Consider the following 14083-nt stretch of genomic DNA (forward strand, 5'->3'; position numbering starts at 1 on the left):
CCGATGGGATTGAGCATGAAATAGCACGGATGGTCTTGTCGCTGGGTCTGCTCGGTAATGTTACATTGGGACAGATGGGCTATCCATCCTTGCCCCAATTGAGGGGCTTAAGTGGAAAACTACTGGCCTTTTCCCACTGCACCTCAATTTTTAAGCTGATGTGAGGAGTTGTTAGGTATGGGGGAAGCCTAAAAAATAATCAGGTTTGGGCTCTGATAGGAATAGGCACCTCTATCAGAAGTCCCTTTTCAACTTTGGGCACCCCCCCCACTTTTTAGTATCAGTAACCACAGGACCGCCCTACTATGGCCTCTCCCCATGGTCTCTCCCAGACAACCCAATGCTGTACTGTCCACCTTCCCCACCCTGAAACCCCATTTGTGATATATAATTACAATGCTTTTGATGAAAGCATTTGTGTAGGAGCATTTTTCAGAAACCGTGTTATGCTGGCTTTCATGTGGGGGATTTCCCCTCTTAATTGTGGCTCAGCTAACACAAAGACGCATGGAGACAGTACTTTGATAAATGACATTCTTTACTTTCCAAGCTTGGTCAACATATGAGAGATAGTGATTTGGAGCAGTTCCAAATCAACTCTGAAATTACATTATTCTTAGTTTTGCAATTATATAATTTTCAAAAGCTATTTGGTTCATACCTAGCCAGGGTGGGCAATCGTTCAAAGTATAGATTATATACCTTGGCCAATGACACCTGTTCCTGGACAGCATGGGACCACATAATCAGCTTGTGGACCTTAAAGTTCTTACTCATAGTCGCCGGATGTTTTCCAGACCCCCGTAACCGGCGTCCTTGGTTCGGTGTGTATCTCATTCAGAAGGGCTGCCTAGAGGCTACTGATAAAAATTGTTTTTTTTCCCTTTGCTCAGCAGCAGTGTTGTCTTTTAAGGAATATAGTTCTACTTACTTAACTACGCCCCATTATACCTTACAGGTATCATGTTATTAAAAGTGGTGTATATGCTTTTAATACAAAAAATGTTTTTAAAAATACATGTCTACATTCTCAAATAGTGGTGATATATACTTCTATGCAAGCAGAATATTTTGGGTGCTTTATAACTCTGATCTTATCTACCGTGATCTGATTTTTGTTCCCAAGCCATTCTGAAACCCCTCAAATGCAAATTTATGCATATCAAGAATAGAATATGGGGAAGCCAGTTCAGTGTATTATCTCTTACTGTATCTTCTATAGACAATGTACATTCTACCTTTATCATGAGTTTACTATTTTATTTCTTAAAGTTCAGCACAATTACTACTTGATCCTCAAGAAATTATTAATACACAGTTCTGTGCACCTTTAATATTTGACTCTAGGTCTCGGCATCAGCCTTCCACAAACTATTTTTCTTCTTGTTTATTTCTTCCTCAACAATCTAAGTATTGCTTTCCCATAAAGTATTTAATTCACACGAATCATTACATTGGTGATGTATCAAATCATTGGAGTGAGGCCAATTCAAATTGAACAAGTACTATTAAGCAGTTAGCTGCAATTTAAAGGCATCACAGATCTCTATTTAATTCAGGAATTTTTGGACCTGTTCAGGCGCATGCAGCTCAGAGTTTGTTCCATTCTTCAGTGGCGTAAAACGTTATTTCTCAAGGTTGAGAGTCCTTTCCAAAAAAAAAGCTTATAACAATAGAGAAGGAAGATCAGTATCAATGGGAATATGTGTGAAAAAGGAACAAAATAAAAGGACATTAAATCTCCTATTCCCAAATACATTACTGCATAGTAATCTATATTTAACTTGCAACCAGCATTGCCTACCTCTCTTCTTGTTAACATTTTGAAATTTGAGAATGAACTATTTCAAATTCTCTGCATCCTGTCTTTCACTTCTTTCAAGTGTTCACTGATATTAAGAGTTTAAATGTAAATGTTTATATAGATTAGAAAAGTGTGTTTAACTATCTTTGCACAATGGTCATTGTTGATGAACAAGGGTGGTTGTGTTTGTCTTTTTGCTGGATTTGACCTGATCAATGTGGGTAGATTATCTGTGAACAGCACTGAGTAACTTCAGAAGGGTCAAGCAAGATTCAAGTTTACAAGTTTGATAGTTTCCATTAAATAAACATACACCAATTTCATATCCCTCTTCACATTTAATATAATATTTTTCTCTCTAATGCTAAATTGCATTAACTGGCATAAGTTTTTCTTAATAGTAAATTGAGTTATAAGTAGTTTGAGATGACTAAAGCAGCAACAGCACAAGTAATGTGTAGCAGTGGTTAGTACTGAATGCCTCACAGCATCAGGAACCAAGTTCAATTCCAGCCTCAGGTCACTGTCTGTGGAGTTTTGCGCATTCTTCCATGATTGCGTGGGTTACCTCCACGTATTCCAGTTTCTTTCCACCGTCCAAAGATATGCGGGTTAGGTTGACTGGCCATACTAAATTGACCCAGGTGCCAGGGGGATTAGCAGGGTAAATATGTGGGGTTACGGGAATTGTGGTCGGTGCAGACTCAGTGGGCCAAATGGTCTCCTTCTGCACTATAGGGATTCTATAAATGGAATCTTTAGCCTCAAGTCTCCAGGGACATTTTAGATATCCAGAATGCAGATTGGAGATGTCCAGAGCGGGAGTTCTGGCCAAAGAGATCAGCTTGCGTCAAATAGAAATGGAAACCTCTGGCTGGAATAAAGCAAAAATGGAAGGAATGGACTTGGTGAATAAAATGGCTTTTGCTTATTCAGTATTTTATGTTAAGAACATAAGTCCATCTAGCCCTTCGACCCTGCCCTGCCATTCAATAAGACCATGGCTGATCTGAAGTGGCTCAGTTCCACTTTCACGCTATTTCCCCACAACCCTTAATTTCCTTATGTCAAAAACCTATCTACCTGTGTCTTAAATATATTTAGCGAGGTAGCCTCCACCACTTCAACAGGCAGAGAATTCCAGAGATTCACCACCCTTTGAGTGAAGAAGTTCCTCCTCAACTCTGTTCTAAACTGCACCCCCCCCCACCCCCCCGCCTTATCATGAGGCTGTGCCCTCTAGTCCTATTGTCCTTTCTGAGTGGGAAGAATCTCGCTACCTCTACCCTATCCATCTCTTTCAGTATCTTGTACGTCTTTATAAGATCCCCCCTCAACCTTCTAAACTCCAACGAGTACAGACCCAGTCTATTTAGTCTTTCTTCATAGTCTAACCCCCTCATCTCCAGTATCCGCCTAGTGAACCTCCTCTGCACTCCCTCCAAGGCCAAAATATCCTTGCGCAAGTGCGGTGACCAAAACTGAACACGGTACTCCAGCTGCGGCCTCACCAGTGCCCTGTACAGTTGCAGCAAGACCTCCCTGCTTTTATATTCTATCCCCCTCGCTATAAAGGCCAGCATCCCATTCGCTTTCTTGATCACCTGCTGCACCTGCAGACTGGGTTTTTGTGACTCATGCACAAGGACCCCCAGGTCCCTCTGCACCGTAGCATGCTGCAGATTTTGCCCTTTAAATAGTAATCCCTCTGCCAAAGTGGATAACCTCACACTTGCTAACATTATACTCCATCTGCCAGGTCCTCGCCCACTCGCTTAGCCTATCTAGATCTCTCTGCAGACTTTCCACACCCTCTGCACAATTTGCTTTTCCACTTATCTTCGTGTCATCAGCAAATTTCGACACCCTACACTCAGCCCCCTCCTCCAGATCATCTATATAAATGGTAAATAGCTGAGGCCCCAGCACCGATCCCTGCGGCACTCCACTTGTTACCAACCGCCAATCAGAATAGCACCCATTGATACCAACTCTCTGCCTCCTATTGGACGACCGATCCTCTATCCACGCTAACACCTTACCCCCAACTCCATGCCCCCTAACCTTCTGAAGCAACCTTTTGTACGGCACCTTATCAAACGCCTTTTTGACAATCGAGAAACACCACATCCACCAGTTCCCCTCTGTCTACCGCACTAGTCACAGCCTCTTAGAATTCCAATAAATTTGTCAAACACCACTCCCCCTTAACAAATCCGTGCTGCGTCTGCTCTATCAAACAATTCTTCTCAAGGTGCCGCGCTATTTCTTTGATGACGGATTCAAGCATTTTTCCAACAACAGATGTTAAACTAACCGGCCTATAATTTGCTGCCTTTTGCCTGCTACCTTTTTTAAACAGCGGCGTAACATTAGCCATTTTCCAATCTTCCGGCACTTCCCCGGAATCCAGTGAAGTTTGGTAAATAATCACTAAGGCGTCTACTATCACCTCTGCCATTTCCTTCAGAACCCTGGGATGCATTCCATCCTGTCCTGGGGACTTGTCCACCATCAGTCCCACTAGTCGATCAAGTACTACCTCTCTAGTGACAGTAATCGCATTCAGAATTCATTTAAGAATATATTTTTTCAAGGTTATGAGCAGTGGAAGAGCATTTAAATAGAAGTGTGAAAATGAATGCCTTTAAGGTGCGATACAATATAAAAACCATTAAGAATGACGTTAGTTATTTTTTGTTAATCTGAGCTTTATTTTCTTTGGTTTAAGATCCATAGCACTATCATACACTTAACTTGACCTTAAAAGGCAAGAAAATCATCAAGTTTTGTGTAACTTATGCCTTCTGAGGGACACAGTTAGTATTTCTGATATTCAGCATTCACTTTAAAAGTAGAGGCCCCTCTGAAAGCTTGCATTTCTGTATATATAAATGTGATGGAGAATGTATGTGACCTATTGCCAGAAAAAGATAGAATATTTTACAAAGTTTTTGCTCCATTTTTCAGCTGCTTAATGCTTCGCTAGACAATGAAAAATGTCCGATAGGACAGGAAGAAGTGAATAAAGCATACCAGGCTTATCGGGAAGTCTGCATTGAAAGGGACAAGATGAGACAAAAACTGGAAAGAATGGTACTCCATAAGTCACTGTAGTTTTTAATACATACTTTTGTGTAAAGTAAGATTACTAATATAGAAGTTGAATTGACTTTGTATTCATATAAAATTTAGAATATCATTCAACATTCTGTATATGATTAATTTTAGGTGGATTTCGAATTTATTTGACGTGTTTGATATGTGTAATATTTGTATATGAATTTATTATAATGTTCATGCCCTTTAGTATGTCCTCAGAACTCTGTTGAAAACACAGTTTAAAAAAAGGTATTACAATGTGCCCTATGTTGGCAACGAGTAGTTTGGACCAAATTTGTACTGAATAGAATTGGGTTTTCTATATTGTGTATGCCTTTTTCTGTTGTTATCTTCAGATTTTGCCACTTCATGAATCTCTGATTAGCTAGATCTATTGCTGAGGGTTGTAGAAATTTCCTTCAACTCTGAGCTATCCAGGGACTGCTGTGTACAATCTGGCAAAATGAGGCAAGAGAATTTCATCCTTAGCTCCAAAAGTTTGCATTTTTTTTCTGCTGTGATTCTTAAAGTAAATGAAAACATGTCTATTTTGTGTGCACTACTGACAAAAAAAACTTTGCATTTCATGAAGATCAAAGAACAGATGGATTCTGTGCGGATTCTGAATGAAACCCTGCAAGCTAAAGAAGTAGAGATTCTTCAACTCCGAAGTGAAGTTGAAACCCATCAAGGTACGTTCTTTTGTAACACTGTGGTTTCTGAAGAAAGCTGAAAATGTTACAGTATGTTTTGCGGATAAGTGTTCTGGGAAATAGGGTTTTTTTGAGGTGAAATTGATGTTCCACATTTTGTCACCTTTAAAAGTTCTATAAGAAAAATATATTGCCTATTACGTATTGGCTGGTATCAGGGAATTACAAGTTTCATATATTTAATCTTGACTCAGTTAATAGTGAAAGCAAACCATTTATCTCATCTATGTATGTTTGTAATGAAGCTTAAATGTTACATTATTGTCATAAAATAGACTGCTGGCATTCAATGGTACAAGAGGAATCAAGTTTTGGAGAGTTGGGAGTGTCTCAGGAACCTCTTCTCAAAAGGAAAGAAAATTGTAAAACTTTGGAAAGTGGGGGAATGTTGCATTTTTGCATAGGAATAGCAAAATTTGCTTGACACTTGCATCCAAATGCCTTTGTATACAATTTGCACACCTTTATAATTGCCACATTGCAATCATTAAAGATGATTGCTTCATTCAAGATGTCAATTTAAAGTAACTATTTGCCAACAAAAAATAATAGTGGCAGCTTTGCTCCAAAACCTAAAGCCAATGCGTTACTTCAATCAGTTACCAATGCAAGTCCAACCATTTTGTCCACAGATTATGCAGATAGGTGTGGGGTTGTCTACATTAATTTCTTTTATGTTTCAGAGAAAGTTTTAAAGTTAACAATACAAAGAGGAATGTATTACTCTTTGGACAGCACTTGCAATCGTGCATTGAGTTTGAGGAAGGTGGGCACCCAATAATGTGTAGTTAGTATATCTTGGCTGGGAAATGTGTTGATAGTTTGTGTATTGATATAAGGTTTTACATTTCATTGTGGAAGTTCAGATCTTAGTTATTCTAGCTGACCTCCAACTTGAAACAAGCACTTGTGTGCACCACCTCAGAACTAACAATTTAAGTTTCATTCACTTTTCTAGTGGCCCAGTTCTCAACATTGTTGAGTGGAGACCAGATATCACCACTTAAGAGGAACAAGAGAATAAATCAGTTTTTGCAAACCTTCCAATTGCTAATATAGAATGCTATTGATACTAGCCTGCGAGTGGGCTACTGACATCAGTTGAGAGATGCAAGATATCTATGGGATTGCTTTTACACAAAATAATTGGTGAAATGCTCATTCCAAGTATCCTTCATTTCACTTTTCACAATTTATGGCAGGGAGTTTGAATTCAGAAACCTTGAATTAAAAATATTTGTTCCAGTTTCCTGATCCAATGGGTTCGGTTTCCTTTCAATTGAATATAACAACCTAGTGTTACTGGCTCTATTTCCGGTTAGAATCCATTGGAAATTAATGGGTGGCCATCAGTTTTGCAATCGGAAAGCCCAGATCATTTTGTCAGCTGTTGCTGAGTATTCAGTTACATTGAGTCCATGATCCAGGAACTGGTACTGGTGGGTGAGCTGATTAGAACAATCAAGAAATGACGATTGAAATGGAGAGAATGGAGCGAAGAGACATTTTTTTTCATTACTTCCTGACAATGTAAATTAAAATATATATAAATAGAGGCTAAAAATGAAACCTCATTTGACAGCAGAAATTTATTACAAAGGCATATAGATAACGTTGTAATCTTGATGAATCTTGTGTAGAATTTTTTGTAAATAGGCAACTGAGTCTTTCATAGTGTATTTTTAATTATTTTGTAGTGATGGATGATCTGCACAGAACTCAGAATTCTTGGGATTTAGAAAAATCAAATAATGAACTGAAGATGTACAACCTGAATCAAGAGCTGGAGATCCTCAAACGGGAGTGCAGTTTCCTCAGAGTAGAACTACGTAATTATAAACTAAAGGTGAATTGAAAAGTTATGCCTCTGATACCCACAGATTTGAAGTTTCATTCATGCATTATTTTCTGTGTTCCTATTACAACAATGTGGCATGCAGTTCATCATTATACCTTTTTTATTGTAAAATCATCTATTTAGACAGTCTTTTGCCTTTTTTTGCTATGGAAACTGAAAATTTAGAAAGCTCTCAACATCTCACTGGAGGGGCAAAGAGGTTAAAACTTGAAGCCTTCCAGCTCTGAGGTGGCTTTCCAAAATGGCACTGAGGTGTGGCAACTTCTTGCGAATTGTCCCCAGCATACTCTCTAATACCATGTTTTACTCCCATTGCACTATATTTTGCATTCTATCCTTTACTTCTTCCCAATGTACTTTACGAAGAGGAGAGAGAGCATGTTTTGTCTGTATAGCTTGCAAGAAACAATACTTTTCACTGTATTCCAAACATGTGACAAATCAAATCATTGATGTATTACTGTTGAACAGCTTTATAAGGACCTTCAGATCAAAGCAAAATGGGGTGAGGGTAAATTCCAAGAAAATAAAAAAGACCTGTGAAGTGATTGTGTGGAGAACGTGAAATGGTGAAGGGATGTTGGCGTAAAACAAAGAGGAATAATTTTAAAAATTTGAAAAATAAAAGATCCATGCAAAAGGATGTTTGATATTTTACAACAGAATGGAAGAGAAGGAGGTAAGTGTGGAGAAATTGGCAAAATGGAGTAGGTTGCAATGGGCCAAAAATTAAGAGGTAGAATAACGCAAATTAAAACAAGAGATGCTGACTACTCTGCTGGCTATGTATCATTGGGAGATCCTCAGTATAACACCAAGGTGCTGTTCCTTTTGCGTGTTATTGGACCAAATGCTGATTGTGTGATCACTTTACTGAACATGTCCATTCAGTCCACAGTTCCACACTGCTTTATTTGCTTTGCCCAATTCTCAATCTGACCTCTTTGATTTTGGCCATTTGGTATTATTGCTGGTTTTTAATGAGGACACATGAATTGACAGGGATCAACAGCATCAGAGATCAAAGAGGAGTTTGGTCCTAGGATAATTCAGCAGAAGACTGATAATTTGGATGTTGCTGGGACAGACTGAGATAACTTGCTTTACAGCACCAGGGCTGGCATTGAATTAGGGAATGATGTGGGAGTAGGCATTGCGTAATCCTGACAGGACAATATATACCTCTCCGATAATGCCATTGTACTTGCAGAACAGCGCTCCCATTGATTTGTAGGAGGGCAGATTAAGAATATTTTTGGAAATGTGGTTCAGGGTGAACAGTATTTATTTCAATGTCTTACCTTTTGCACACCCAAATTTGGGTATGCCCCTGTCTATCTCTGACTTCCTCTGGCTTTATCATCATAGAATATTAATTGTCACAGTTATCATCACAATGTCTGTGAGGCTTCATGATTTGTGACCTCTGGTGACTCAGCAAGCTAATCCTGGAACCACGGTCTTTAGACAGAGAGAAAAAGAGTTGCCCTGTGGAAGAGGAGTTCTCAAGCCAGGAGTTTGCTCTCTTTCCTCTTAGTTTTTCCATAGCAGAGTTTATTTTCAGCTTCCCAATTTGTTATGGCTATTTGGATGGGGCCCTGCTGCATGGCACAATCAGCACCAAGTTCCTCTTGTGAGCCAATGTCAATTTGTTCCCTTTCCAATAAGGCCTTTAGAGTATCCTTTAAAATATTTTATCTGTCCTCCTTGACGTCAATTGCCATGAAAAGATTATTTGCTTCAGGAGTTGATTATTTGCTTCAGAAGTTGATGATTTGGCATGCAGCCTAATCCGTGGAAATTATTTTGCATGATCGTGGTTATAGTGCGAGAGGAATTAGCTCTGGTGAAAATGTTAGTATTTGTTCACCTAGCTTTGTACTTGACTTTGAGTACTTTGCAGAGGCAGGGGAAGTTCTTCACCAACCAGAGGTGCTCTTGATGGTGACTCGTCTTTTTTGCCATATAGGAAGATAGTAACAACAACAACACTGTAGATGAGAGCCTTTGTCCTTTTTATGGCGATTTCTGCTGTTGTAAACCCAGTTGAAAATTTTGGAAGGCTGCATTGGTGCACTGAGTCTCTGTTGCATTTCCACATCAATAGCAATATTACAACACAGAAGGCACCCATTGACCTCTCAGGCCATGGCTTTTCTCTTTAGCTATTTTTAAGTTCCATCTACTTCCATGTTCTACTTCCTTGCATTTCAGCAATTTCCTTAAAACCCATCTTTAGTCATGAAAATCTAATATTATGACAACTTCATTGGATCAGTGTCAATTTATGTAGTCTTATGCTTTTGGAAGCTCCTTTGCACCAAATAAATACAAGTTGTAGCTGTTATATCTATCCACTAGATGGTGATCTAACCCTTTCTATAAAATACAAACTACTTGAACAAAATCAAAGCAAGAAGTGTTGAACGGTTATCACTTAGTTTTTAGTATTAGTTACCAGCTCTAACTATAACTAAAATGTAATGGAAAATATAATAATCAATCTTGTAGCCCTTTGAGTATGTTAAGCAAATAGCAAATTGAAGTGACTTTTTGCCCTGTGCCATTCATTGAGTCTTTTCAGACATTTTCTCAGGAGTACTAAGATTTTCTAGTCTAATTTGGGTTTTTGTTGGATGAGCTGTTGCCTGTGCACAACCTTCTGTCATCTGGGCTATAAAGTAAAGCAAAAATGTGTTAAGTATCTAGTTTTTTAATATGTCCTTTCTTGTAATAATTTTTCTTGTTGACCATGATTTTTTTAAAAAAAAATAGTTTGGCGTTTTGATGTACTATTAACTTTAGATCAGGATCAAAACAAAAATTTTTCTCCACGATGCAAACATAGCACTTTCCTCTCTCTATAAACTTGTTCAGTATGTTGGTAAACTTATTTTGGGGACAGAATTTTCTTAATATGTTCAAGTTAAAATGCTCTTTTAATTTAGGACTATAAAGGTGGAAGATGCAATACTGTTTAATGAACGATTAGTTAATAGTGATTTTCTTAATTTATAAGAGCTCCTTATGTCAGATATTTGTAGCTAGTGACCACTATATTTTATGTTATCCTAATGAAAAGACTTTGGCGCATTTCACTAAATGATGAACCAAAACAGTTGCAGTTCAGCTTAGTGCATCTTAGGACAAGATTGTCTCAGACCACCACATCTACAAGAAATATCACAGTCTCAAGATGTGAGCTCAAAGTCATTGCACGGAGTTCAGAGTGGAAGCACTCTGACCCATATAGGAAGAGGAGGAATTACTGGGTAAGTTATTCCCTAGTGCACTTGCACAAGAAGTAATAGTGATTAAGGAATTGAGTTTTACAGTGTATACAGAACTTCTTTCTCACTCACCAAATAAGAAATGCATGCGAAATGCGTTTTTGCTGGATTTTGCCATAGGTAATTAACTAGACAGTTGGGGAATATAAGAATGGGAGAGCATCCTGGTAGTAATGATTATATCATAGTAAAATTTAGGATTAGGATCAGAGTAATGTAAATGGAATGATATAAATTAGAAGAAAAGTGAGGGTGGAACTAAAAGTAAACTGGAAAAGTAAACCCTTGAATACTAAAAGCAGTAAAGAAGCAACAAGTTTTTGTAAGAGTAGTTAAGATTTCAAGAGAATTGTACTCCTCTTAAAACCCAAAACAAGCAAGCTCATGGGGCACCACAGATGAATAATGAGCTAACGAGAACTCAAATATATTGAAGAGGTATATTGGGAGTATTTGGGGACTGAAGGACTTTGGAAAAAAATCTTTAAAAAATTAGGAAGACAAAGAAAAATTGTGAAATCAAGTTATGAGGTAAGAGCTGTGTTCCACAGATGCACAAATAAACACAAGAAATATAAAGTAGGGATAGAGCTATTAAAGAATGAGCGTGATAAATGCTCTGGTTCAGTTGGAGAAGAGGCAGAAATGTTGCATGACTATTTGTCTTTATTTAAGAACTGAGTTCAGTAAAATCTGTTTATCCATTAAGTGAGCATCATCCTATCTGGATACACAGATGTAGTTTACCATGGCCAATGAGTGCCATTTCCTTAATTGATTTCTGACAAATGTGGGGTTTAAAATGTTTATACCCATCTACTTGCAAGGTCCATCAAGAGTTGCAATGTTGCTTTATTGTCCTTTCCCAGTTTTCTCATATGATGACATTGACATATTAATACAAAGATGGCACTGTGTTTAGCGCTGCTGCCTCAGTGTCAAGGACCTGGCTTCGATTCCCATCTTGTGACTGGCTTTGTGCAGGCTTCATGGGCTGAATGGTCTCCTCCTGCACTGCAGGGATTCTTAAAAAAAAGTAAAATACTGTGGATGCTGGTAATCTGGTAATAAATGGTGGACAAACTCAGCTATGTGGGCAGCATTTGTAGAGAGAGAGAGAGACAGAAGCTAAGGCCTGAAATGCTAAATGTCTTTGTCTTCACAGATGCATTCTGATGTATTCAGTATTCCCAGCTCTTTCTGATTTTATTTTATTATACATTTTTATATTGTTCAGCATGTACTCAGATACTAACCAAAGTGCTTCATAAAGTCGGCAATATATGGTCATTACCTAACATCCCGTAATAGGATGTTACGGGCTGCCTTTAATCCTTTTTGGTAGTCCCCATACCACTATCTAGCTAAACTCTTCAAGTTTCTGACTGACAATTGCTTTTGGCTTGTTTACAAAAAACAAAAGCCTGTCCTAATAACTATCCAACCCCACAGTGCATCTATTGATTCCTGAAGTTCAAGAAAGCCTACGCTCATGCACCCTTTAACATATGATCACTGTGCTAATCCTTTGTTGTCATGATCAGACTCATTGCAATGTACCTTTTCACAGTCTGTTCAAGGGCACATCAGTGTTGTTTATCCTGGCTAAGCAGCATCAATGTAGCACTGGCTGAGAGAGTGATAAGCAATCGAAGTAGCAGCTGAGGAACAATATAAAAATGGCTTAAGATATTAGCAGATTGTGAGCTCGCCATGAGCTTCAAGTAATAGTTTCTATTTAAAGATTGCACTGATTGCTGTTAGATTATGACAGATAGTTGAACGTCATGTTTGATGCAGTTATTAACTTGTTTGCAATCTTAAGTTTTTGATTCCTTCTGTAGAAACCATTGATAACTGCATTATTAACTTATATTATTACTGATTACTGCAGTCAGCTTGAGAATTAATGGAGTAAAATTGCTTAATTGCATGAAAGCATGAATCTAAATGCTGAAATTGGTGAAAGTGAGAGACAAAGGTCAATGATTGATTATGTAGGTGTTTTATGTGAGTGATTGTGTGGGTGCCATAGATGGCTGGGATTATCAGTCAGCGGTGACATAGGTGAGGTGTGGGTGATTAGGTAAATAACTTGTGGTTTTGTGAACTATGCATTTGGAATACGAATAACTTGGGATACTTCTAAAAAATTTTTTGGAATTTTACTAAGGGAAAATATATATACCAAATCATTCCTATCTTTGTCAAAGGTGTTGATACCTTGTGTCACAAATCAAAACCACTCTTCCCTAAACCACTAAAGTGGATGTTTAGGAGGGGAGGGAGGCGAATGATAATTCTTGCTGCGTATTCTCCTTTTTCATGTCTTTTTCTGCATTCTTCCCGAAAGCATGTGAGGATGTCATCATCCACCATCTTAGACTGGAATAGGCCTGGAACACTAGGTCCTTGATGAATTTTAAGCTGAATTGACCTCTCATAAGAACATAAGAAATAGGAGCAGGAGTAGGCCATCTAGCCCTTCGAGCCTGCTCCGCCATTCAATAAGATCATGGCTGATCTGTCGTGGCTCAGTTCCACATTCCCGCCCTCTCCCCATAACCCTTAATCCCCTCGCTTATCAAAAACCCATCAACCCGCGTCTTAAAAATATTTAGCGAGGCAGCCTCCACCACTTCAACCGGCAGAGAATTCCAGATATTCACCACCCTTTGAGTGAAGAAGTTCCTCCTCAACTCTGTTCTAAACCGCCCCACCTTTATCTTGAGGCTGTGCCCTCTAGTCCTACTGTCCTTTCTGAGCGGGAAGAGTCTCTCCACCTCTATCCTATCCATCCCATTCATCATCTTATATGTCTCAATGAGATCTCCCCTCATTCTTCTAAACTCTAACGAGTACAAGCCTAGTTTATTCAGCCTCTCCTCATAGCTCAACCCCCTCAACTCCGGCATCAGCCTAGTAAACCTCCTCTGCACTCCCTCCAAGGCCAAAATATCCTTGTGTAAGTGCAGCGACCAAAACTGCACACAATACTCCAGCTGCAGCCTCACCAATGCCCTATACAGCTGCAGCAAGACCTCCCTACTTTTATATTCAATCCCCCTCGCTATGAAGGCCAGCATCCCATTAGCCTTCCTGACCACCTGCTGCACCTGCAGGCTGGGTTTTTGCGACTCATGCACAAGGACCCCGAGGTCCCTCTGCACCGTCACCTGCTGCAGTTTTTCGCCACGTAAGTAATAATCCTTCCTACCATTATTCCTACCAAAGTGGACCACCTCGCACTTGCCAACATTAAATTCCATTTGCCAGTTCCTGGCCCATTCGCCCAGCCTATCTAGATCCTTCTGCA

General features: G+C 39.0%; 1 protein-coding gene across 3 annotated transcripts in view; it reads left to right on the plus strand.

Moving 5' to 3' along the window:
* Nucleotides 1–14083, plus strand: part of azi2 (5-azacytidine induced 2) — a 72127-nt gene that overhangs the window by 13974 nt on the left and 44070 nt on the right. For all 3 annotated transcript variants that reach the window (XM_080206245.1, XM_080206236.1, XM_080206251.1), the window contains 3 exons: nt 4775–4900; nt 5499–5598; nt 7317–7465. In XM_080206245.1, coding sequence (XP_080062371.1) covers nt 4775–4900; nt 5499–5598; nt 7317–7465 — 375 coding nt within the window. The remainder of the gene's footprint in view (nt 1–4774; nt 4901–5498; nt 5599–7316; nt 7466–14083) is intronic.

This window comes from Carcharhinus amblyrhynchos, chromosome 2 (genome assembly GCF_965287045.1).
Source record: "Carcharhinus amblyrhynchos chromosome 2, sCarAmb.v2.hapA, whole genome shotgun sequence".
NCBI lineage: Eukaryota > Metazoa > Chordata > Chondrichthyes > Carcharhiniformes > Carcharhinidae > Carcharhinus > Carcharhinus amblyrhynchos.